The 25,478-nt window shown below is 44.9% G+C and overlaps 1 protein-coding gene across 4 annotated transcripts in view; it reads left to right on the top strand.

Annotated features, from left to right (window-relative positions):
- CTNND2 (catenin delta 2) overlaps positions 1–25,478 on the top strand; it is a 2,169,946-nt gene that overhangs the window by 1,018,470 nt on the left and 1,125,998 nt on the right. For all 4 annotated transcript variants that reach the window (XM_069730454.1, XM_069730453.1, XM_069730452.1 and 1 more), the window contains exon 11: positions 16,136–16,349. In XM_069730454.1, the coding sequence (XP_069586555.1) occupies positions 16,136–16,349 (214 nt within the window). The remainder of the gene's footprint in view (positions 1–16,135; positions 16,350–25,478) is intronic.

Raw genomic sequence — 25,478 nt, 5'->3', positions numbered from 1 at the left:
GGCGAACTCAGCCAAAGGCAAAAAGGACACCCAGTCATCCTGATCGGCAGAAACAAAGCATCTCAGATAGGTTTCTAAGGTCTGATTGGTTCGTTCGGTCTGGCCATTAGTCTGAGGATGAAAAGCCGAGGAAAAAGACAAGTCAATGCCCATCCTACCACAAAAGGCTCGCCAAAACCTCGAAACAAACTGGGAACCTCTGTCAGAAACGATATTTTCTGGAATGCCATGCAAACGAACCACATGCTGGAAGAACAATGGCACCAAATCAGAGGAGGAAGGCAACTTGGACAAGGGTACCAGATGGACCATCTTAGAAAAGCGATCACAGACCACCCAAATGACTGACATCTTTTGAGAGACGGGAAGATCTGAAATAAAATCCATAGAGATATGTGTCCAAGGTCTCTTCGGGACCGGCAAGGGCAAAAGCAACCCACTGGCACGAGAACAGCAGGGCTTAGCCCGAGCACAAATCCGACAGGACTGCACAAAAGAACGCACATCCCGCGACAGAGACGGCCACCAAAAGGATCTAGCCACTAACTCTCTGGTACCAAAGATTCCAGGATGACCAGCCAACACCGAACAATGAACCTCAGAGATCACTTTATTTGTCCACCTATCCGGGACAAACAGTTTCTCCGCTGGACAACAATCAGGTTTACTAGCCTGAAATTTTTGCAGCACCCGCCGCAAATCAGGGGAGATGGCAGACACAATTACTCCTTCCTTGAGGATACCCGCCGGCTCAGATAAACCCGGAGAGTCGGGCACAAAACTCCTAGACAGAGCATCCGCCTTCACATTTTTAGAGCCCGGAAGGTACGAAATCACAAAGTCAAAACGGGCGAAAAACAGCGACCAACGAGCCTGTCTAGGATTCAAACGCTTAGCAGACTCGAGATAAGTCAGGTTCTTATGATCAGTCAATACCACCACGCGATGCTTAGCTCCTTGAAGCCAATGACGCCACTCCTCGAATGCCCACTTCACGGCCAGCAACTCTCGGTTTCCCACATCATAATTCCGCTCAGCAGGCGAAAACTTCCTGGAAAAAAAAGCGCATGGTTTCATCACTGAACAATCAGGACCTCTCTGCGACAAAACAGCCCCTGCTCCTATCTCAGAAGCATCAACCTCGACCTGGAACGGAAGAGAAACATCAGGTTGACACAACACAGGGGCAGAAGAAAAACGACGCTTCAACTCTTGAAAAGCTTCCACAGCAGCAGAAGACCAATTGACCAAATCAGCACCCTTCTTGGTCAAATTGGTCAATGGTTTGGCAATACTAGAAAAATTGCAGATGAAGCGACGATAAAAATTAGCAAAGCCCAGGAACTTTTGCAGACTTTTCAGAGATGTCGGCTGAGTCCAATCATGGATGGCTTGGACCTTAACAGGATCCATCTCGATAGTAGAAGGGGAAAAGATGAACCCCAAAAATGAAACCTTCTGCACACCAAAGAGACACTTTGATCCCTTCACAAACAAAGAGTTAGCACGCAGGACCTGAAAAACCGTTCTGACCTGTTTCACATGAGACTCCCAATCATCCGAGAAGATCAAAATGTCATCCAAGTACACAATCAGGAATTTATCCAGGTACTCTCGGAAGATGTCATGCATAAAGGACTGAAACACTGATGGAGCATTGGCAAGTCCGAATGGCATCACTAGATACTCAAAATGACCCTCGGGCGTATTAAATGCAGTTTTCCATTCATCGCCTCGCCTGATTCGCACCAGATTATACGCACCACGAAGATCAATCTTGGTGAACCAACTAGCCCCCTTAATCCGAGCAAACAAATCAGATAACAAAGGCAAGGGGTACTGAAATTTAACAGTGATCTTATTAAGAAGGCGATAATCTATACAAGGTCTCAGCGAACCATCCTTTTTGGCTACAAAAAAGAACCCTGCTCCTAATGGCGACGATGATGGGCGAATATGCCCCTTCTCCAGGGATTCCTTCACATAACTGCGCATAGCGGTGTGCTCAGGCACGGATAAATTAAATAGTCGACCTTTTGAGAATTTACCACCAGGAATCAAATTGATAGCACAATCACAATCCCTATGCGGAGGTAGGGCATCGGACTTGGGCTCATCAAATACATCCCGGTAATCAGACAAGAACTCTGGAACCTCAGAAGGGGTGGATGACGAAATTGACAAAAATGGAACATCACTATGTACCCCCTGACAACCCCAGCTGGACACCGACATGGATTTCCAATCCAATACTGGATTATGGGCTTGTAGCCATGGCAACCCCAACACGACCACATCATGCAGATTATGCAACACCAGAAAGCGAATATCCTCCTGATGTGCAGGAGCCATGCACATGGTCAGCTGGGTCCAGTATTGAGGCTTATTCTTGGCCAAAGGCGTAGCATCAATACCTCTCAATGGAATAGGACACTGCAAGGGCTCCAAGAAAAACCCACAACGCTTAGCATATTCCAAGTCCATCAAATTCAGAGCAGCGCCTGAATCCACAAACGCCATGACAGAATATGATGACAAAGAGCAGATCAAGGTAACGGACAGAAGAAATTTTGACTGTACCGTACCAATGGTGGCAGACCTAGCGAACCGCTTAGTGCGCTTAGGACAATCAGAGATAGCATGAGTGGAATCACCACAGTAGAAACACAGCCCATTCAGACGTCTGTGTTCTTGCCGTTCAACTCTGGTTAAAGTCCTATCGCACTGCATAGGCTCAGGTTTAAGCTCAAGTAATACCGCCAAATGGTGCACAGATTTACGCTCACGCAAGCGTCGACCGATCTGAATAGCCAAAGACATAGACTCATTCAAACCAGCAGGCATAGGAAATCCCACCATGACATCCTTAAGGGCTTCAGAGAGACCCTTTCTGAACATAGCTGCCAGCGCAGATTCATTCCATTGAGTGAGCACTGACCATTTTCTAAATTTCTGGCAATATACCTCTATCTCATCCTGACCCTGACAAAGAGCCAGCAAATTTTTTTCTGCCTGATCCACTGAATTAGGCTCATCGTACAGCAATCCGAGCGCCAGGAAAAACGCATTGATATTACTCAATGCAGGATCTCCTGGCGCAAGAGAAAATGCCCAGTCCTGAGGGTCGCCGTGCAAAAAAGAAATAATAATCAAAACCTGTTGAACTGGATCACCAGAGGAACGAGGTTTCAAGGCCAGAAATAACTTACAATTATTTTTGAAACTCAGAAACTTAGTTCTATCTCCAAAAAACAAATCCGGAATAGGAATTCTTGGTTCTAACATAGATTTCTGATCAATAGTGTCTTGAATCTTTTGTACTCTTGCCGAGAGCTGATCCACAAATGAAGACAGACTTCTAATGTCCATCGCTACACCTGTGTACTGAACCACCCAAATGTCTAGGGGAAAAAAAAGACAAAACACAAAGCCAAGAAAAAAAAATGGTCTCAGAACTTCTTTTTTCCCTCTATTGAGAATCATTAGTACTTTTGGCTTCCTGTACTGTTATGAAAGGCAATTCAGTATCACAATGGACATGGAGGTCAGAGCACATACAGTGATCTGACAATAACCCAAAATAATAGAACGAGCTCTGAGACGTGGGAACTCTGCAGACCGCAATCCCTGATCCTCTCCAAACACAACTAGAGGCAGCCGTGGATTGCGCCTAACGCTCCCTATGCAACTCGGCACAGCCTGAGAAACTAACTAGCCTGAAGATAGAAAAAATAAGCCTACCTTGCCTCAGAGAAATACCCCAAAGGAAAAGGCAGCCCCCCACATATAATGACTGTGAGCAAGATGAAAAGACAAACGTAGGGATGAAATAGATTCAGCAAAGTGAGGCCCGATATTCTAGACAGAAAGAGGATAGGAAAGATAACTTTGCGGTCTACACAAAACCCTAAAGAAAACCACGCAGAGGGGCAAAAAGACCCTCCGTACCGAACTAACGGCACGGAGGTACACCCTTTGCGTCCCAGAGCTTCCAGCAAAACAAATAGACAAGCTGGACAGAAAAAATAGCAACAAATAGCAAAGAAGCACTTAGCTATGCAGAGCAGCAGGCCACAGGAATGATCCAGAGAAACACAAGTCCAACACTGGAACATTGACAGGAAGCATGAATCAAAGCATTAGGTGGGGTTAAGTAGAGAAGCACCTAACGACCTCACCAGATCACCTGAGGGAGGAAACTCAGAAGCAGCAGTACCAGTTTCCTCCACAAACGGAAGCTCCCAGAGAGAATCAGCCGAAGTACCACTTGTGACCACAGGAGGGAGCTCTGCCACAGAATTCACAACAGGTACCCCCCACGGCTACTTCTAGTTGCGCTGCTAGGTTCAGGGTTTGCGGTCAGTACAGGGACCACCTTCTCCAGAGTCCGTCTCATGTTGCTCCTAGGCCACCAGGTCATAACAGGACCCATCATGAAGTTTACGGAGCATTCTATGGTGCGTAGTTTGTATGGAGCATTTTATGGGGCCCATCATGAACTTTATGGAGCATTATATGGGGCTCCTGATTCAATATGGATATTCAAAAGTACTTAACCTACTGATGTCTCAATTAATTTTACTTTTATTGGTACCTATTTTTATTTTTGACATTTACCGGTAGCTGCTGCATTTTCCACCCTAAGCTTATACTCAAGTCATTAAGTTTTCCCATTTTTTTTGTGGCAAAATTGGGGGTCTCGGCTTATAGATCTGAAATAAATTAACTTTTTGATGATGTTCTAATTTTGTGAGAAGCACCTGTATTTATATATGTAATAATTCCTGAATTCTTACCAAAAATCAGAATAGAAAGTGATCAAAAAATTTTATGTACCCGAAAATGGTACCAATAAAAACATCAAATCGTCCCACAAAAAAAAAGAACTTATTTTACCCTGTAGACAGAAATATACAAAAATTGTAGTACTCAAAATATGGATTTAGAAAAACTTTTTTTGTAAAAAAAAAACCCAAATAACATTTTTTAGTGTGTGATAGTAACCAAACATTAAAAAGATATATGAGAGGCATTCATTAAAGATTTCCCCTGACCCACTTACTGTGGACTGAAAGCAATGAAACTTGGCAAAATTATTGGTCCTAGGTTCCACATAGGGACACACACTTCTCCCATCTCTTTAAAGGTACCTTCACACTCAGCGGCGCTGCAGCGATACCGACAACGATGCCGATCGCTGCAGCGACGCTGTTTGGTCGCTGGAGAGGTGTCACACAGACAGCTCTCCAGCGACCAACGATGCCGGTAACCAGGGTAAACATCGGGTTACTAAGCGCAGGGCCGCGCTTAGTAACCCGATGTTTACCATGGTTACCATTGTAAAAGTAAAAAAAACAAACACTACATACTGGTTACCAGTGAAGACATCGCTGAATCGGCGTCACACACGCCGATTCAGCGATGTCTGCAGGGAGTCCAGTGACAAAATAAAAGTTCTGGACTTACTGCAGTGACCAACGACATCACAGCAGGATCCTGATCGCTGCTGCGTGTCAAACACAACGATATCGCTAGCCAGGACGCTGCAACGTCACGGATCGCTAGCGATATCGTTGTGAAGTTGTTTAGCGTGAAGGTACCTTTAGTAAATGTAAAAACCTTGCTTGTAGAAGTCAAGAGGTTGCTCCAAAAGCAATGTTGTGACTTCGGAAACCAGAGTATCATCATCTGGAAAATGCTTGCCCTTCAAAAATATCTGAATTGTTGGAAAGAGGTGGAAGTCCAATGGTGCGAGGTCGGGTGAGTAAGGGGAATGAGATAGAATTTCAAAGCCACAGGAGTAGTGATGAGCAAATGTCTCACCACTACTCGGTACTCGTACACGAGTATTTCCGGGATTATTCGGCGGGAGCTTGGGTCTCCATTCTGCAATTCTGGCGCTCTTTAGAGCGCCAATGACAGTGCAGGGATTGTCAGACATGCGCTGTAATACCGCAGCCATCTTTGTTGTGGTTATTACAGTGATTGGCTGGCCGCACAGCGTCATCAGATCTATAAGAGACCTGGTGCCACCCTGCTCACTGCATTCTGCTATGGACTTAGTGAGTATAGGGAGAGCTGCTGCTGAGATATGGTCAGAATTGTTCTTTTAATAGTTAGTGTAGGTCTGCAATTGTTCAGTCCACAAATCCTGAGAAACCAACAGTCCTTTTTAGGCCTAATTTGGGGGTCCAGAGATTGCAGCGCTAGGTTGGCAGCGGAGTCTATGTGCACATATCCACATCAGTGCAAGTCCTGCATGCACTGTATGTGAGTACATGGCTCTCACTGCATACCACCAAAAGATCCATTACTGCCTGCTGCTGCTGCTTATGTAATATACCTAGCTGAAGTTTTCTGTGGCTTTTTTTTCTTTACCTAATACCTGCTCCTTCTATTCTAAAGCAATCCATAGCCCCCTTATTTCAACAATTATTTGCCTGGTAACGCTGCCTACTGCAGCCAGGTTATTGTAATTGAACAACGTGCAAATGTACCATTTTTTTTTGTTCCAGGCACCAGATGTGAGTGCTCCCAAAAATGTGTCATAGCCAACTTGTTGACACAATTTAATTGTGCCCCCAAAAATCAAGGCGACATTTAGATCAGTCTGTTATCTAAGGCTGACGGCTGGTGTATCTGTGGTCGAAAAATGTAGCTTCGTAGGAATAAGTTTCATAGTTCTGTCTGCTCTCCTTGTTGTACTCATTTTTAATTTTCTGCCAAATTTCACATACAAGAGAAAAAAAATTATACAGTCTGTTATCTGTGGCTGTAGCCTGGTGTATCTATGTTGGAAAAATCATAGCTTTGCAGGCATAGTTCTGTCTGCTAGCCTTGTTCTGCTCTTTTTTTAAAATTCTCCAAAAAACAATTTATTTTTTATACAGTCTGTTATGTCAGTTTCACTGGCATACGTAGCATAGTTCTGTCTGCTAGACTTGTTGTACTCATTTTAAATTTTTTGCCAAATTTGACATACAAGAGAAAAAACATTATACAGTCTGTGATCTGTGGCTGTGGTCTGGAGTATCTGTGGTGGAAAAAGCATACATTCACAAGCATACATATCATAGTTCTGTATGCTAGCCTTGTTCTACTTTTTTTTTTTTTTTAAATTCACCAAAAAACAAAAAATATTTTATACAGTCTGTTATCTGTGGCTGCGGCCTTGTGCATCTTTGGTGGAAAATCGGAGTTTCGCAGGGATACGTAGCATAGTTCTGTGTGCTAGCCTTGTTCAACTCTTTTTTATTTTTTTTCAAAAATTCACCAAAGACCCCCAAAATGTTTTACAATCTGTAATGTCAGGCTGAGGCTTGTTGTATCTGTGGTGGAAAAATCATAGCTTCACAGGCATAAGTTGCATAGTTATGTCTGCTAGCCTTGTTCCACTCATTTTTTTAAATAAAAAAAATCACCAAAAATAAAAAAAAAATATACAGTTTGTAATGTCAGGCTGAGGCCTTGTGTATCTGTGGTGGAAAAATCGTAGCTTTGCAGGCATAAGTTTCATAGTTCATTCTGCTAGCCTTGTTGTACACATTTTTTATTTTTTTACAAATTTCATCTACAACAGAAAAAAAATTACCGGTATATAGTCTGTTTTCTGTGGCTGTGGCCTGGTGTGTCTGTGGTGGAAAAATTGTAGCTTCGCAGGCATACATAGCATAGTTCTGTGTGCTAGCCTTGTTCTACTCTTTTTTATTTTTTCACAAATTCACCAAAAACCAAAAAAATTTATACAGTCTGTTATGTCAGGCTGAGACCTTGTGTATCTGGTGGAAAAATCGGCTAGCCTTGTTATACTCTTTTTTTTCTCCAAATTTCACATAGAACAGAAAAAATAACTATACGTCTGTTATCTGTGGCTGCGGCCTGTTGTGTCTGTAGTGGAAAAATTGTAGCTTTGAAGGCATACTGATTAGGGTTGAGCGAAATGGATTGGACATTTTCAAAAGTCGCCAACTTTCGGCAAAGTCGGGTTTCTTGAAACCCGACCCGATCCTAGTGTGGGATCGGCCATGAGGTCGTCGATCTTTGCGCCAAAGTCGCGTTTCACATGACGCTTTTAGCGCCATTTCTCATCCAATAAAGGAGGACGCAGAGTGTGGGCAGCGTGAAGACATAGGTCTCGGTCCCCACCATCTTAGAGAAGGGCATTACAGTGATTGGCTTGCTTTCTGCGGCATCACAGGCTATAAAGGGGCGTGCACGCCGATCGCCATCTTACTTCTGCCGATCTTAGCATAGGGAGAGGTTGCTGCAGCTTCATCAGAAGAAGGAATATAGTTAGGGAGGGAAGATTAACCCCAAAACTGCTTGTGCTGTAGTGATTTCCACTGTCCAACACCACCTTTTCTTTGCAGGGACAATGGAGTTTTTTTTGTGCATGAGCTCTGTAGCTTATTAGGCTGCCCTATAAGGCTCCCTGATAGCTGCATTGCTGTTTGTACGCCGCTGTGCAAACCAACTGCTTTTTTAAAAGCAAAAATCCTGTTTCTCCTTTCTGCACAGTTCTCCTGTTTCTTTGTCCACACTTTTGTGTGCAGCAGTCCTTTTTATTGCTGCCATGCTTGTCCTGAGATCATTGTAGGGAGATTGAAATTGTACTACAGCCCTTGTATTTTTTGATATATCTTCCTGCCACGTTCTACCACTTACACTTACTTGTGTAGTGTAAAACACTGAGCCTGAGTTTTGTTGCAGTCTCCCCCCCCAAAAAAGGGAGATTGAAATTGGCACTAAGTGGATCTACGTCACAGTTCTGTTAGTTTGTCGTACATCTTCCACCCACGTTCTGCCACTTACATTGTGTAGTATAATACACTGGGCCTCTTTTTTGCTGCAATCTCCCCCCCAAAAAAGGGAGATTTAAATTGCCAACATGTTTATATACGTCAGTTCTGTTTGTCGTATATCTGCCAGCCACATTCTGCCACTTACATTGTGCAGTGTAATACACAGGGCCTGTTTTTTGCTGCAGTCTCCCCCCCAAAAAAAGGGAGATTTAAATTGCCAACATATTTATATATGTCAGTTCTGTTTGTCGTATATCTGCCAGCCACGTTCTGCCACTTACATTGTGTAGTGTAATACACAGGGCCTGTTTTTTGCTGCAGTCTCCCCCCCAAAAAAGGGAGATTTAAATTGCCAACAAGTTTATATTTGTCAATTCTGTTTGTCGTACAGTTAGGTCCATATATATTTGGACAGAGACAACATTTTTCTAATTTTGGTTGTAGACATTACCACAATGAATTTTAAACAAAACATTTCAGATGCAGTTGAAGATCAGACTTTCAGCTTTCATTTGAGGGTATCCACATTAAAATTAGATGAAGGGTTAAGGAGTTTCAGCTCCTTAACATGTGCCAACTTGTTTTTAAAGGGACCAAAAGTAATTGGACAATTGACTCCCAGGCTATTTCATGGACAGATGTGGGTAATCCCTTCCTTATGTCATTCTCAATTAAGCAGACAAAAGGCCTGGAGTTGATTTGAGGTGTGGTGCATGTATTTGGAAGGTTTTGCTGTGAAGTAAACATGTGGCCAAAGGAGCTCTCCATGCAGGTGAAACAAGCCATCCTTAAGCTGCGAAAACAGAAAAAACCCATCCGAGAAATTGCTGCAATATTAGGAGTGGCAAAATCTACAGTTTGGTACATCAAGAGAAAGAAAGAAAGCACTGGTGAACTCATCAAAGCAAAAAGATCTGGGCGCCCACAGAAGACAACAGTGGTGGATGATCACAGAATAATCTCCATGGTGAAGAGAAACCCCTTCACAACAGCCAACCAAGTGAACAACACTCTCCAGGAGGTAGGCGTATTAATATCCAAATCTATAAAGAGAAGACTGCATGAAAGTAAATACGGGTTCATTGCACGGTGCAAGCAACTCATAAGCATCAAGAATATGAAGGCTAGACTGGACTTTGCTAAAAAACATCTAAAAAAGCCAGCACAGTTCTGGAAGAACATTCTTTGGACAGATGAAACCAACATCAACCTCTACCAGAATGATGGAAAGAGAAAAGTATGGCGAAGGCGTGGTACAGCTCATGATGATCCAAAGCATAGCACATCATCTGTAAAACACGGCGGAGGCAGTGTGATGGCTTGGGCATGCATGGCTGCCAGTGGCACTGGGTCACTTGTGTTTATTGATTTGTTTTACTTGTTTTACAGTACCATATAATGGTTGTTATTTTGGTTAGATTTTCCCAAAAAATGAGGAAGTCTGGTGGAAGAGGCCGTGGGCGGTCGTTTCCATCTGGTACTAATGGTGGTTGTAGTGGTGGAGCATCTGGTGGTAGTGGGAAAAGCAAAAAAGCACCTAAGGCTGGAGGTGTTGAGCCAGCGTCATCATCTGGCTACACAAGGCCTCAAAGGCTCCCTTGTCTGGGAGTAGGAAAACCGCTTTTAAGCCGGAGCAGCAGGAAATAGTTTTGGCTTTCCTTGCTGCCTCTAGATCTCTCGCCTCCTCTTCAGAAAGTTCGAAATATAAATGCAGCGAGTTGTCAGTGGATGCTCCCGGTCAGGAACAAGTCGCTTCCTTGTGTCCTTCACCCAAAGCAAAAGTGAAGGATGCGGCAGGCGACACTACAGTTTACTCCATGGAGCTCTTTACACATACCGTGCCAGGGTTAGAAAGGGAAATAGTTAACAGCCCATTACAAGATGAATCGGACATGGAGTGCACAGATGCACAGCCACAGCTAGATTATTATGCTGTTCCATTGACTCAGATCACTACATTGCCCCCGCAGTGTACTGAGCCAGAATCTGACACTGATGAGACTATGGTGCCCCGTCCCGAACGCTATAGCACCTTACACGGTGACACAGAGGAAGGTGCACATGACATTGAAGAGGAGGTGATAGATGACCCAGTTGTTGACCCGGATTGGCAGCCATTGGGGGAACAGGGTGCCGCTGGCAGTAGCTCTGAAGCGGAGGAGCATGATCCGCAGCAGGCATCTACATCGCAAGAGTTTCATCTGGCAGGCCCGTTTCTGGCCAAAAACATTTGACAAAACCAAAAACACTGTTAGGACAGCGTGGCCATCCGGTAAAAGTAGCACAGCGTGCAATGCCTGAAAAGGTATTCGATAGTAGGAAGAGTGCAGTGTCAGAATTTTTTAACCAAGATCCGAATGATCAGTGCAAAGTTATCTGTAAGAAATAGTGTTGAGCGATACCTTCCGATATTTGAAAGTATCGGTATCGGATTGTATCGGCCAATATCCGAAAAATATCAGATATCGCCGATACCGATATCCGATACCAATACAAGTCAATGGGACACAAATATCGGAATGTATCCTGGAATGGTTACCAGGGTCTGAAGGAGAGGAAACTCTCCTTCAGGCCCTGCGATCCATATTAATGTAAAAAATAAAGAATAAAAATAAAAAATATGGATAGACTAACCTCTCCGGCGGACCCTGGACCTTAGCGGTGTAACCGGCAGCCTCCGTTCATAAGAATGCAGGGTGAAGGACCTTCAATGACGTTGCGGCTTGTGATTGGTCACGTGACAGCTCATGTGACCACTCACACGACCAATCACAAGCTGCGACATCATTGCAGGTCCTTGACTCGCTCATTCTTAGGAAGGGAGCTGCCGGTTACAACCAGGGCGCGTCCGAGGGTGAGTATATCAATATTTTTTTTTTTATTCTTTATTTTACACATGAATATTGATCCCGATATCGCAAAAATATCGGAACTCGGTATCGGAATTCCGATACCGCAAATATCGGCCGATACCCGATACTTGCGGTATCGGAATGCTCAACACTAGTAAGAAATGCTCAAAGACCTTTAGCAGAGGGAAGAATGTCCAAAATTTAAATACAACGTGCATGCGTAGACCTTTAACCAGTATTCACTTGCAAGCCTGGACTAACTACCAAACGTCTCGTACCGTTGGTGCACCTGCTCAGAATGAAGGTAATCAGCAACGCTACATTGCTTCCCTCACTGTAAGCCCACCGGTTAGGACACCACCAACAGCAAATGTGGAGGTATCGTCGCAAGGCCAAAGCAGTCAGGGAATCACAAGGTTATTGGTAGGAAACACTGTATGTAGGCCAACATCAAGAATACCATCACCAAACCTCTCTCAATCTGCCATGTCCACCACCCGCACCCCCAATAGTTCCACCATATGCAGCTCTCCAGTCCAGCTCACCCTACAAGAGACTCTCATTAGGAAAAGGAAGTACTCATCCTCTCATCCGCGTACACAGTGTTTGAGCGCCCACATGGCTAGACTCATCTCGTTAGAGATGATGCCCTACCGGTTGGTTGAAAGCGATGCTTTCAAAGCCCTGATTGCCTACGCAGTACCACGCTATGACCTACCCAGTCGACCCTTCTTTGCGAGAAAAGCCATCCCAGCCCTCCACCAGCATGTAAAAGACCGCATTGTCCATGCACTCAGGCAATCATTCAGTAGAAAGGTGCACCTCACAACATATGCATGGACCAGTAGGCATGGCCAGGGATGTTATGTGTCCATCACGGCGCACTGGGTTAATGTGGTGGATGCAGGGTCCACAGGAGACAGCCATAGTGGGACTAGCCCACGGTCTAGGAAACAGTTGGCAGTAGGCGTGCAACACCACTCCTCCTCCTCCTCCTCCAGAAGCGAAAGCTCGTCCACAGAGCGCAGTCGCCCGACCACTCCATCCGCAGCTGCCAGTGTTGCACACGAGATGTCACATTATGGAACAGCTAGTGGTAAGCATCAGTAGGCTGTGTTGGAAATGAAGTGTTTGGGCGACAACAGACACACCGCGGAAGTACTGGTCGAGTACTTGCAGCAAGAAACTCAGTCATGACTGGGTAGTGTAAATCTTGAGGCAGGCAAGGTAGTCAGTGATAATGGAAGGAATTTATGGCTGCCATAGCCATTTCAGAACTGAAACACATACCTTGCCTGGGTCACACCTTGAACCTGGTGGTGCATTGCTTTCTCTAAATACTGCGTGGGCTACATGGCTGCTATATACTACGTGGGCAGTACTATATACTACATGGCTGCTATAAACTACGTGGGCAGTACTATATACTACATGGCTGCTATATACTACATGGGCAGTACTATATACTACATGGCTGCTATATACTACGTGGACAGTACTATATACTACATGGCTGCTATATACTACGTGGACAGTACTATATACTACATGGCTGTTATATACTACGTGGACAGTACTGTATACTACATGGCTGCTATATACTACGTGGGCAGTACTATATACTACATGGCTGCTATATACTACGTGGACAGTACTATATACTACATGGCTGCTATATACTACGTGGGCAGTACTATATACTACATGGCTGCTATATACTACGTGGACAGTACTATATACTACATGGGGCTGCTATATACTATGTGGGCAGTGTTATATACTACATGGCTGCTGTATACTACGTGGACTGTGTTAGATACTGCGTGGGCTGCGTTATATACAACGCATCGGGTATTCTATAATATATGTGTATGTATATAGCATCCACATACTATGTAGCACAGGCCACGTACTATTTGTATGCATACTCACCCCCTGGGATCCAACGGCGCTGTGGTGATGGGCTGCCGCCATCTTCCGCTCGCAGGATGCATTTTGAAATTACCCAGAAGACTTAGCAGTCTCGCGAGACCGCTGTCTTCTGGGTAATTTCGCAATGCATTGCTGGGAACGGAAGATGGCGGCAGGCGCGAGCGGCTCAGCGGAGTACGGAGGGTGAGTATAGCAGGTTTTTTGCTTTTTTATTACTTTTAACATTACATGTTTTTACTATTGATGCCGGTTAATAGGTTAATAGCGGCGGTAACGGAGTGCATTACCCGCGGCATAACACGGTCCGTTACCGCCGGCATTAACCCTATGTGAGCGGTGACTGGAGGGGAGTATGTGGGCCCCGGGCAGTGACTGCGGGGAGGAAGGAGCGGCCATTTTCTTACAGACTGTTCCCCTCGCTGATTGGTCGTGGCTGTTTTGCCGTGACCAATCAGCGACTTGGATTCCATGACAGACAGAGGCCGCGACCTATGAATATCCGTGACAGACAGAAAGACAGACAGACAGAAGGACAGTAAGACGGAAGTGACCCTTAGACAATTATATAGTAGATATATATATATATATATTTATATATATATATATATATACAGTCATGGCCAAAAGTATTGACACCCCTGCAATTCTATCAGATAATACTCAGTTTCTTCCTGAAAATGATTGCAAACACAAATTCTTGGTATTATTATCTTCATTTAATTTGTCTTGAATGAAAAAACACAAAAGAGAATGAAGCAAGAAGCAAAACATTGATCATTTCACACAAACTCCAAAAATGGTCCAGACAAAAGTATTGGCACCCTCAGCCTAATACTTGGTTGCACAACCTTTAGCCAAAATAACTGCGATCAACCACTTCCAGCAACCATTGATGAGTTTTTTACAATGCTCTGCTGGAATTTTAGACCATTCTTCTTTGGCAAACTGCTCCAGGTCCCTGATATTTGAAGGGTGCCTTCTCCAAACTGCCATTTTTAGATCTCTCCACAGGTGTTCTATGGGATTCTGGCCTGGACTCATTGCTGGCTGCCTTAGAAGTCACCAGTGCTTTCTCTCAAACCATTTTCTAGTGCTTTTTGAAGTGTGTTTTGGGTCATTGTCCTGCTGGAAGACCCATGACCTCTGAGGGAGACCCAGCTTTCTCACACTGGGCCCTACATTATGCTGCAAAATTTGTTGGTAGTCTTCAGACTTCATATGCCATGCACACGGTCAAGCAGTCCAGTGCCAGAGGTATCAGAGCAACCCCAAAACATCAGGGAACCTCCGCCATGTTTGACTGTAGGGACCGTGTTCATTTCTTTGAATGCCTCTTTTTTCTCCTGTAAACTCTATGTTGATGCCTTTGTCCAAAAAGCTCTACTTTTGTCTCATCTGACCAGAGAACATTCTTCCAAAACATTTTACGCTTTTTCAGTAAAGTTTTGGCAAACTCCAGCCTGGCTTTTTTATGTCTCGGGGTAAAAAGTAGGGTTTTCCTGGGTCTCCTACCATACAGTCCCTTTTCATTCAGATGCCAACGGATAGTACAGGTTCACACTGTTGTACCCTCGGACTGCAGGGCAGCTTGAACTTGTTTGGATGTTAGTCGAGGTTCTTTATCCAACATCTGCACAATCTTCCGTTGAAATCTCTTGTCAATTTTTCTTTTCCATCCACATCTAGGGAGGTTAGCCACAGTGCCATGGGCTTTCAACTTCTTGATGACACTGCGCACGGTAGGCACAGGAACATTTAGGTCTTTGGAGATGGACTTGTAGCCTTGAGATTGCTCATGCTTCCTCACAATTTGGTTTCTCAAGTCCACAGACAGTTATTTGGTCTTCTTTCTTTTCTCCATGCTCAATGTGGTACACACAAGGACACAGGACAGAGGTTGAGTCAACTTTAATCCATGTCAACTGGCTGCAAGTGTGATTTAGTTATTGCCAACACCTGTTAGATGCCACAGGTAAGTTACAGGTGCTGTTAATTACACAAATTAGAGAAGCATCACATGATTTTTTGAACAGTGCCAATACTTTTGTTCACCCCCTTTTTTATGTTTGGTGTGGAATTATATCCAATTTGGCTTTAGGACAATTCTATTTGTGGTTTTTCATTTAAGACAAATTAAATGAAGATAATAATATCAAATAATTTGTGTTTGCAATCATTTTCAGGAAGAAAATGAGTATTATCTGACAGAATTGCAGGGGTGTCAATACTTTTGGCCATGACTGTATATATATATATATATATATATAATACCCCACTTTCTAATATTGATTACTATACTAAGTAAGGAACATCAATTTTAGATAGTCAAATAGGGATCTTTAAAGTACATTTTATTACCCATTAAATTGCTCCCTGTGTCTATCCTTTTCAGCACTTACATGATATTCTATAATTCTGTATTCCCAGTCTATTACAGAAATGCATATACAGTAAGCTCTACATATTCTTATATGTGAATCTATATAACTGCATTTCTATTGGGACTGCTTGTGATGTAAAATCAAATATTTCTGATAATATGCATTACAGATCCGAAGACAAGGTGGAATCCAGTTATTAGTAGATCTCCTGGACCATCGGATGACAGATGTTCATAGAAGTGCATGTGGAGCACTGAGGAATTTAGTTTATGGAAAAGCAAATGATGATAACAAAATTGCACTGAAGAATTGTGGTGGTATTCCAGCCTTAGTACGACTGCTTCGAAAGACCACCGATTTGGAAATCAGAGAACTAGTAACAGGTATGATAAGTTATTTAAGGAGATTGGCTTTGCTAAGCTATCAGTAATGTGAGTAATAATTGGTGTTACTTGATGATTTAAATGTGACTCTTTTCACCTACGTGTTACTGCTGACCTCCCTCAGCAAAGCTCCCACTGTAGCTATCATCACAAAGAAATTGCAGTACAGAGGGTGAAATTCACACTAAAATTTGCAGGATAAATTGACCCACAGCTCTTGTCAATTTACACTGTGGATGATTTTTTGCAGTGTCTGGGGCCCTATTACGGCGCCCTCTGATACTCACCTTGCTTCTCGGGTCCCTCGCCACGTCCCTCCTCCTCCTCTTCTGGGTTCTCGGCCACGCTGGGGATCCTGTTCCCCTTGCAGCCGCATTAGGCTGCTTAGGTTGTGGTCACGCGCACTCCTGACTTCTTTATGATGCCGGGTTGTACTGACCTGGAAGTGCTGTCCTGCCTGGGCAGCGGCCTCCGGGTATATCAGGTCGCTTCCTGCTAGAGGAAGCACCTGATTATTATTGTGCCTTTCCATGCTCCCTCCAGGTCCAATTAGGTGTCTACATCAGGTCCCTGTACACTTTCAGTGCGTGCGTGCTCTGCTCAGTTCCTGTACGCTTCCAGTGCATGCTCTGCTCTGTCCCTGTACGCTTCCAGTGTGTGCATTTTTTGCTCTGTCCCTGCATGCTTCCAGTGCGTGCGTCCTCTGCTCAGTCCTTGTACGCTTCAAGTGCATGCTCTGCTCTGTCCCTGTACGCTTCCAGTGTGTGTGCTCTGCTCAGTCCCTGTACGCTTCCAGTGCATGCTCTGCTCCATCCAGGATACAGTACCCTCTGTGTGAACCCTGCCATGTCCTGAGTCCTGGATTCTCTCTGTGGCTGTTCTGCCCGTCTGGTCCTCGGTGAGTAGCCTGATTCTCCTTGTTTATAAAGGCACGGATGATTGACCTCGTGGAGACCAAAACATCCAACACCGCGGAGACACCATCACGTGCTTCTCAACGCAGTGATCCAGAACACTGCCCCCAAATATGCAAATGCAAGTAGAGGAACTGCGGAGACACCATCACGTGTTTCTCAACGCAGGCAGTGAATAGCCAGGCCTTTCCCCGGGAAGGAACAACCAAGGGAAGGGCAGCATCCAATAAAGGAAAACATCCAATAAAGGAAAACCACCTATGCCAAGCATGGTATCCATCCACAGACAGCTGTTTCGGGGTTTTTGCCCCTCATCAGTGTGGAGTAGGAAACTGGCTATCAGGAGCAGTGCCTAGTAGAAAGTCTATAAAGGCACGGATGATTGACCTCGTGGAGACCAAAACATCCAACACCGCGGAGACACCATCACGTGTTTCTCAACGCAGTGATCTAGAACACTGCCCCCAAATATGCAAATGCAAGTAGAGGAGCTGCGGAGACATCATCACGTGTTTCTCAACGCAGGCAGTGAATAGCCAGGCCTGGCTGTGGATGGATACCATGCTTGGCATAGGTGGTTTTCCTTTATTGGATGTTTTCCTTTATTGGATGCTGCCCTTCCCTTGGTTGTTCCTTCCCGGGGAAAGGCCTGGCTATTCACTGCCTGCGTTGAGAAACACGTGATGGTGTCTCCGCAGCTCCTCTACTTGCATTTGCATATTTGGGGGCAGTGTTCTGGATCACTGCGTTGAGAAACACGTGATGGTGTCTCCGCGGTGTTGGATGTTTTGGTCTCCACGAGGTCAATCATCCGTGCCTTTATAGACTTTCTACTAGGCACTGCTCCTGATAGCCAGTTTCCTACTCCACACTGATGAGGGGCAAAAACCTCGAAACAGCTGTCTGTGGATGGATACGATGCTTGGCATAGGTGGTTTTTCTTTATTGGATGTTTTCCTTTATTGGATGCTGCCCTTCCCTTGGTTGTTCCTTCCCGGGGAAAGGCCTGGCTATTCACTGCCTGCGTTGAGAAACACGTGATGGTGTCTCCGCAGCTCCTCTACTTGATTCTCCTTGTTGTCCTCAAGCTGCCCCTCTGGCACAAGCTATTGCAGTATTTCTCCCTCCTAGGCTTGCCCCTAACGGTCCCTGTATAAGGGTCAGTTCCACCTGGCCAGCTCGCCTCAGAACGGTCGTCACCGCGGTCCAGTGGGTCCACTCTAGGAATCATAACAGAATAATCAGGCCATGGACCCCGTCCTCGGCTGCTGCTCAGAAGGAGTTGGTGTACTTGCGGGAGAATTAGACGCATATAATGTCATTCATGAAGTCTAAAGAATCTCGGTTATCCACTTTACAGGCCTCTGAACCAGGGAATGCTTCCCAGCTTGCCAGTCTCCAACAGGAGCTAGTTCAGCAACGTGACACCCAGACTCACATATTAAGTTATATGGCTTCAGTGGATGATCGTCTGCTCTCCCTTCAGTCTGCCGCCACAGCCTCTGCCCAAGCTCAGTCTGGTAACCCATATCTCTCTCCGCATCCTCCACCCCATCTGGGTAAACCACCCCAGTATAGTGGTGACTAGGGTTGAACAAAACGGATCGGTCATTTTCATAAGTCGCCGACTTTTGGCAAAGTCGGGTTTCATGAAACCCGACCCGATCCCAGCGTGGGATCGGCCACGCAGTCGGCGATCTTCGCGCCAAAGTCGCGTTTCATATGATGCATTCAGCGCCATTTCTCAGCCAATGAAGGTGGATGCAGAATGTGGGCAGCGTGATGACATCGGTCCTGATCCCCACCATCTTAGAGAAGGGCAGTGGCAGTGATTGGCTTGCTTTCTGCGGCATCACAGGGGCTATAAAGGGGCATGCACGCTGACCGCCATCTTACTGCTGCTGATCTGAGCATAGGGAGAAGTTGCTGCAGCTTCGTCAGAAGCAGGGATAGCGTTATGCAGGGTACATTAACCCCCAAACTGCTTGTGCTGTAGCGATTTCCACTGTCCAACACCACCTTTTCTTTGCAGGGACAGTGAAGGCTAGATTTTCCTTCATCAGCACTGTAGCTTATTGGGCTGCCCTAGAAGGCTCCCTGATAGCTGCATTGCTGTTTGTACGCCGCTGTGCAAACCAACTGCTTTTTTCAAAGCACAAATCCTGTTGCTCCTTCCTTTCTGCACAACTATCTTGTTTGTTTGTCCACACTTTTGTGTGCACCAGTCCTTTTTATTGCTGCCTGCCATACTTTTCTGAGATTATTGTAGGGAGATAGTAATTGTAGTACAGTCCCTTTTTTTTATATATATATCTTCAAGCCACTTTCTGCCCCTGAAACTGTGTAGTGTAAAACAGTGGCTCTGTATTTTTCTGCACTGTCCCACACCTAAAAAGGGAGATTTATATTGCCAATCAGTGCATCTGTGCCAGTCCTGTCTGCGGTATCTCTCAGTCATTTTCTGCCACAGAAACTATACTGTAATACAGTGGGCCTGATTTATTCACTAGTCTCTCATATAAAAAAGAGGAGATTAATATTGGCAAATCTGTGCATCTGCACCAGTCCTGTCTGTGGTATCTGTCAGTCATTTTCTGCCACAGAAACTATACTGTAATACAGTGGGCCTGATTTATTCACTAGTCTCCCATATAAAAAAAAGGGGAGATTAATATTGGCAAATCTGTGCATCTGTGCCAGTCCTGTCTGGGGTATCTGTCAGTCATTTTCTGCCACAGAAACTATACTGTAATACAGTGGGCCTGATTTATTCACTAGTCTCCCATATAAAAAAGGGGAGATTAATATTGGCAAATCTGTGCATCTGTGCCAGTCCTGTCTGTGGTATCTGTCAGTCATTTTCTGCCACAGAGACTATACTGTAATACAGTGGGCCTGATTTATTCACTAGTCTCCCATATAAAAAGGGGGAGATTAATATTTCCTAATATGTGCATCTGTGCCAGTCCTGTCTGTGGTATCTATCAGTCATTTTCTGCCACAGAAACTATACTGTAATACAGTGGGCCTGATTTATTCACTAGTCTCCCATATAAAAAAGGGGAGATTAATATTGCCTAATCTGTGCATCTGTGCCAGTCCTGTCTGTGGTATCTGTCAGTCATTTTCAGCCACAGAAATTATACTGTAATACAGTGGGCCTGATTTATTCACTAGTCTCCCATATAAAAAAAGGGGAGATTAATATTGGCAAATCTGTGCATCTGTTCCAGTCCTGTCTGTGGTATCTGTCAGTCATTTTCTGCCACAGAAACTATACTGTAATACAGTGGGCCTGATTTATTCACTAGTCTCCCATATAAAAAAGGGGAGATTAATATAGCCTAATCTGTGCATCTGTGCCAGTCCTGTCTGTGGTATCTGTCAGTCATTTTCTGCCACAGAAACTATACTGTAATACAGTGGGCCTGATTTATTCACTAGTCTCCCATATAAAAAAGTGGAGATTAATATTGCATAATCTGTGCATCTGTGCCAGTCCTGTCTGTGGTATCTGTCAGTCATTTTCTGCCACAGAAACTATACTATAATACAGTGGGCCTGATTTATTCACTAGTCTCCCATATAAAAAAGGGGAGATTAATATTGCCTAATCTGTGCATCTGTGCCAGTCCTGTCTGTGGTATCTGTCAGTCATTTTCTGCCACAGAAACTATACTGTAATACAGTGGGCCTGATTTATTCACTAGTCTCCATATAAAAAAGTGGAGATTAATATTGCATAATCTGTGCATCTGTGCCAGTCCTATCTGTGGTATCTGTCAGTCATTTTCTGCCACAGAAACTATACTGTAATACAGTGGGCCTGATTTATTCACTAGTCTCCCATATAAAAAAGGGGAGATTAATATTGCCCAATCTGTGCATCTGTGCCAGTCCTGTCTGTGGTATCTGTCAGTCATTTTCTGCCACAGAAACTATACTGTAATACAGTGGGCCTGATTTATTCACTAGTCTACCATATAAAAAAGTGGAGATTAATATTGCATAATCTGTGCATCTGTGCCAGTCCTATCTGTGGTATCTGTCAGTCATTTTCTGCCACAGAAACTATACTGTAATACAGTGGGCCTGATTTATTCACTAGTCTCCCATATAAAAAAGGGGAGATTAATATAGCCTAATCTGTGCATCTGTGCCAGTCCTGTCTGTGGTATCTGTCAGTCATTTTCTGCCACAGAAACTATACTGTAATACAGTGGGCCTGATTTATTCACTAGTCTCCCATATAAAAAAGTGGAGATTAATATTGCATAATCTGTGCATCTGTGCCAGTCCTGTCTGTGGTATCTGTCAGTCATTTTCTGCCACAGAAACTATACTATAATACAGTGGGCCTGATTTATTCACTAGTCTCCCATATAAAAAAGGGGAGATTAATATTGCCTAATCTGTGCATCTGTGCCAGTCCTGTCTGTGGTATCTGTCAGTCATTTTCTGCCACAGAAACTATACTGTAATACAGTGGGCCTGATTTATTCACTAGTCTCCATATAAAAAAGTGGAGATTAATATTGCATAATCTGTGCATCTGTGCCAGTCCTATCTGTGGTATCTGTCAGTCATTTTCTGCCACAGAAACTATACTGTAATACAGTGGGCCTGATTTATTCACTAGTCTCCCATATAAAAAAGGGGAGATTAATATTGCCCAATCTGTGCATCTGTGCCAGTCCTGTCTGTGGTATCTGTCAGTCATTTTCTGCCACAGAAACTATACTGTAATACAGTGGGCCTGATTTATTCACTAGTCTACCATATAAAAAAGTGGAGATTAATATTGCATAATCTGTGCATCTGTGCCAGTCCTATCTGTGGTATCTGTCAGTCATTTTCTGCCACAGAAACTATACTGTAATACAGTGGGCCTGATTTATTCACTAGTCTCCCACATAAAAAAGGGGAGATTAATTTTGCCTAATCTGTGCATCTGTGCCAGTCCTGTCTGTGGTATCTGTCAGTCATTTTCTGCCACAGAAACTATACTGTAATACAGTGGGCCTGATTTATTCACTAGTCTCCCATATAAAAAAGTGGAGATTAATATTGCATAATCTGTGCATCTGTGCCAGTCCTATCTGTGGTATCTGTCAGTCATTTTCTGCCACAGAAACTATACTGTAATACAGTGGGCCTGATTTATTCACTAGTCTCCCACATAAAAAAGGGGAGATTAATTTTGCCTAATCTGTGCATCTGTGCCAGTCCTGTCTGTGGTATCTGTCAGTCATTTTCTGCCACAGAAACTATACTGTAATACAGTGGGCCTGATTTATTCACTAGTCTCCCATATAAAAAAGGGAGATTTTTATTGCCAGTGTGTGCAACTGCGTCAGTCCTGTTAGTGACATATCTGTTAGCCACTGTCTGCCACTGAAGCTGTGTACTGTAATACAGTGGGCCTGATTTTCCTTGCAGTCTCACACACCTATAAAGGGAGATTTAAATTCACAATAAGTTTGCGTACACCTTCTAACTGGTTTTACAGTACCATATAACGTTTGTTAGTTTGGTTACATATTTCCAAGAATGAGGATGTCTGGTGGAAGAGGTCGTGGCCGTGGGCGGTCATTGCCAGCTGGTAATGATGGTAGTAGTGGTGGAGCATCAGGTGGTCATGGGAAAAAGCAATATAGCACCTAAGTCTCGAGTTGTTGAGCCAGCGTCATCGTCTGGCTACACAAGGCCTCGAACGCTCCCTTTTCTGAGAGTAGGAAAACCGCTTTTAAAGCCGGAGCAGCAGGAACAAATTTTGGCTTTCCTTGCTGACTCTGCCTCTAGCTCTTTCGCCTCCTCTTCGGAAAGTGCAAAATTTAAAAGCAGCGAGTCGTCAGTGGATGCTCCCGGTCAGGAACAAGTAATTTCCTATGTGTCCTTCACCCAGAACAACAGAGAAGGATGCGTCAGGCAACACAACAGGGTACTCCATGGAGCTCTTTACACATAACGTGCCTGGGTTAGAAAGGGAAATTGTTAACAGGCCATGCCCATTACAAGATGAATCGGACATGGAGTGCACAGATGCACAGCCACAGCTAGATTATTATGCTGTTCCATTGACTCAGATCACAACATTGCCCTCGCAGTGTACTGAGCCAGAATCTGACCCTGATGAGACTATGGTGCCCCGTCCCGAATGCTATAGCACTGGCTTACACGGTGACACAGAGGAAGGTGCACAGGAAATAGAAGAGGAGGTCATAGATGACCCAGTTGTTGATCCCGATTGGCAGCCATTGGGGGAACAGGGTGCAGCCGGCAGTAGCTCTGAAGCAGAGGAGGAGGAGCCGCAGTAGGCATCAACATAGCAACAGCTTCCATTTGGCAGGCCCATATCTGGCCAAAAACCCTGTGTCAAAACCTAAAACAGTTGTTGGATAGCGTTGCCATCCGGTTAAAGTAGCTCAGTGTGCAATGCCTGAAAAGGTATCCGATAGTAGGAAGAATGCAGTCTGGCACTTTTTTAAACAAGATCCAAATGATCAGTGCAAAGTCATCTGTAAGAAATGCTCAAGGACCTTCAGCAGAGGTCAGAATGTTAAAAATCTAAATACAAGTTGCATGAGTAGACATTTAACCACCATGCACTTGCAAGCCTGGACTAACTACCAAACGTCCCTTAACGTTGTTGCACCCTCTCACAATGAAGCTAGTCAGCAACGCTACATTCCTTCCCTCACTGTAAGCCCACCGTTTACCACACCACCTGCAGCAAATGTGGAGGTTTCGTCGCAAGGCCAAAGCTGTCAGGAATCACCTGGTTCGTGTTAGGAAACACTGTAAGTAGGCCAACTGCAAGAATACCATCATCACCAACCCTCTCTGTCTTTCATGTCCTCCAGCACCCCCGCTAGTTCCACCATATGCAGGTCTCCAGTCCAGCTCACCCTACATGAGACTCTCGTTAGGAAAAGGAAGTACTCATCCTCTCATCCGTGTACACAGGGTTTGAACGCCCACATTGCTAGACTAATCTCATTAGAGATGATGCCCTACCGGTTAGTTGAAAGCGAAGCTTTCAAAGCCCTGATGGACTACGCTGTACCACGCTACGAGCTACCCAGTCGACACTTCTTTTCGAGAAAAGCCATCCCAGCCCTCCACCAGCATGTAAAAGACCGCATTGTCCATGCGCTCAGGCAATCTGTGAGTAGAAAGGTGCACCTGACAACAGATGCATGGACCAGTAGGCATGGACAGGGGCGTTACGTGTCCATCACGGCACACTGGGTTAATGTGGTGGATGCAGGGTCCACAGGGACAGCCCTATTGGGACAGTTCTGCCTAGCCCCCGGTCTAGGAAACAGTTGGCTGTAGGCGTTCGCCCCCCCTCCTCCTCGTCCTCCAACAGAAGCGAGAGCTCGTCCACAGACCGCAGTCGCACAACCACTCCATCTGCAGCTGCCACTGTTGCACACGAGGTGTCCCATTATGGAACAGCTAGTGGCAAGCGTCAGCAGGCTGTGTTGGCAATGAAGTGTTTGGGCGACAACAGACACACCGCGGAAGTTCTGTCCGAGATCTTGCAGCAAGAAACTCTGTCAATGCTGGGCAGTGTACATCTTGAGGCAGGCAAGGTAGTGGAGTGATAATGGAAGGAATTTTATGGCTGCCATAGCCCTTTCACAACTGAAACACATTCCTTGCCTGGCTCACACCTTAAACCTGGTGGTGCAGTGCTTCCTGAAAAGTTATCTGAGGTTACCCCACCTGCTCCTGAAGGTGCAAAGACTTTGCTCGCACATCCGCCGTTCGCCGGTACACTCCAGTCGTATGCAGAACCATCAGCGATCTTTGAAGCTTCCCCAGCATCGCCTATTCATTGACGTTGCAACAAGGTGGAACTCCACACTGCACATGCTTCAGAGGCTGTGCGAACAGAGGCGTGCTGTTATCTATTTGTGGAAGGATACACATACACGGGCAGGCAGTTGGATGGCAGACATGGAGTTGTCAGGTGTGCAGTGGTTGAAGCTACAAGACCTGTGTCAAGTCCTTCAGTGTTTTGAGGAATGCACACGGCTGGTTAGTGCAGACAACGCCATAATAAGCATGAGCATCCCCCTAATGCATCTGCTGATGCAAAGTTTGACGCACATAAAGGAGCAAGCGTCTGCAGCCGAGAACGAGGGAAGCCTTGATTACAGTCAGCCATTGTCTGGTCAGGGAAGTCTACTGGACGAGGTGGCGGGCA

The sequence above is a fragment of the Ranitomeya imitator genome, chromosome 6 (assembly GCF_032444005.1).
Source record: "Ranitomeya imitator isolate aRanImi1 chromosome 6, aRanImi1.pri, whole genome shotgun sequence".
NCBI classification, from domain to species: domain Eukaryota; kingdom Metazoa; phylum Chordata; class Amphibia; order Anura; family Dendrobatidae; genus Ranitomeya; species Ranitomeya imitator.
Note: the sequence above shows the minus strand (reverse complement) of the source record. Positions and strands in the feature narration are given on the sequence as shown.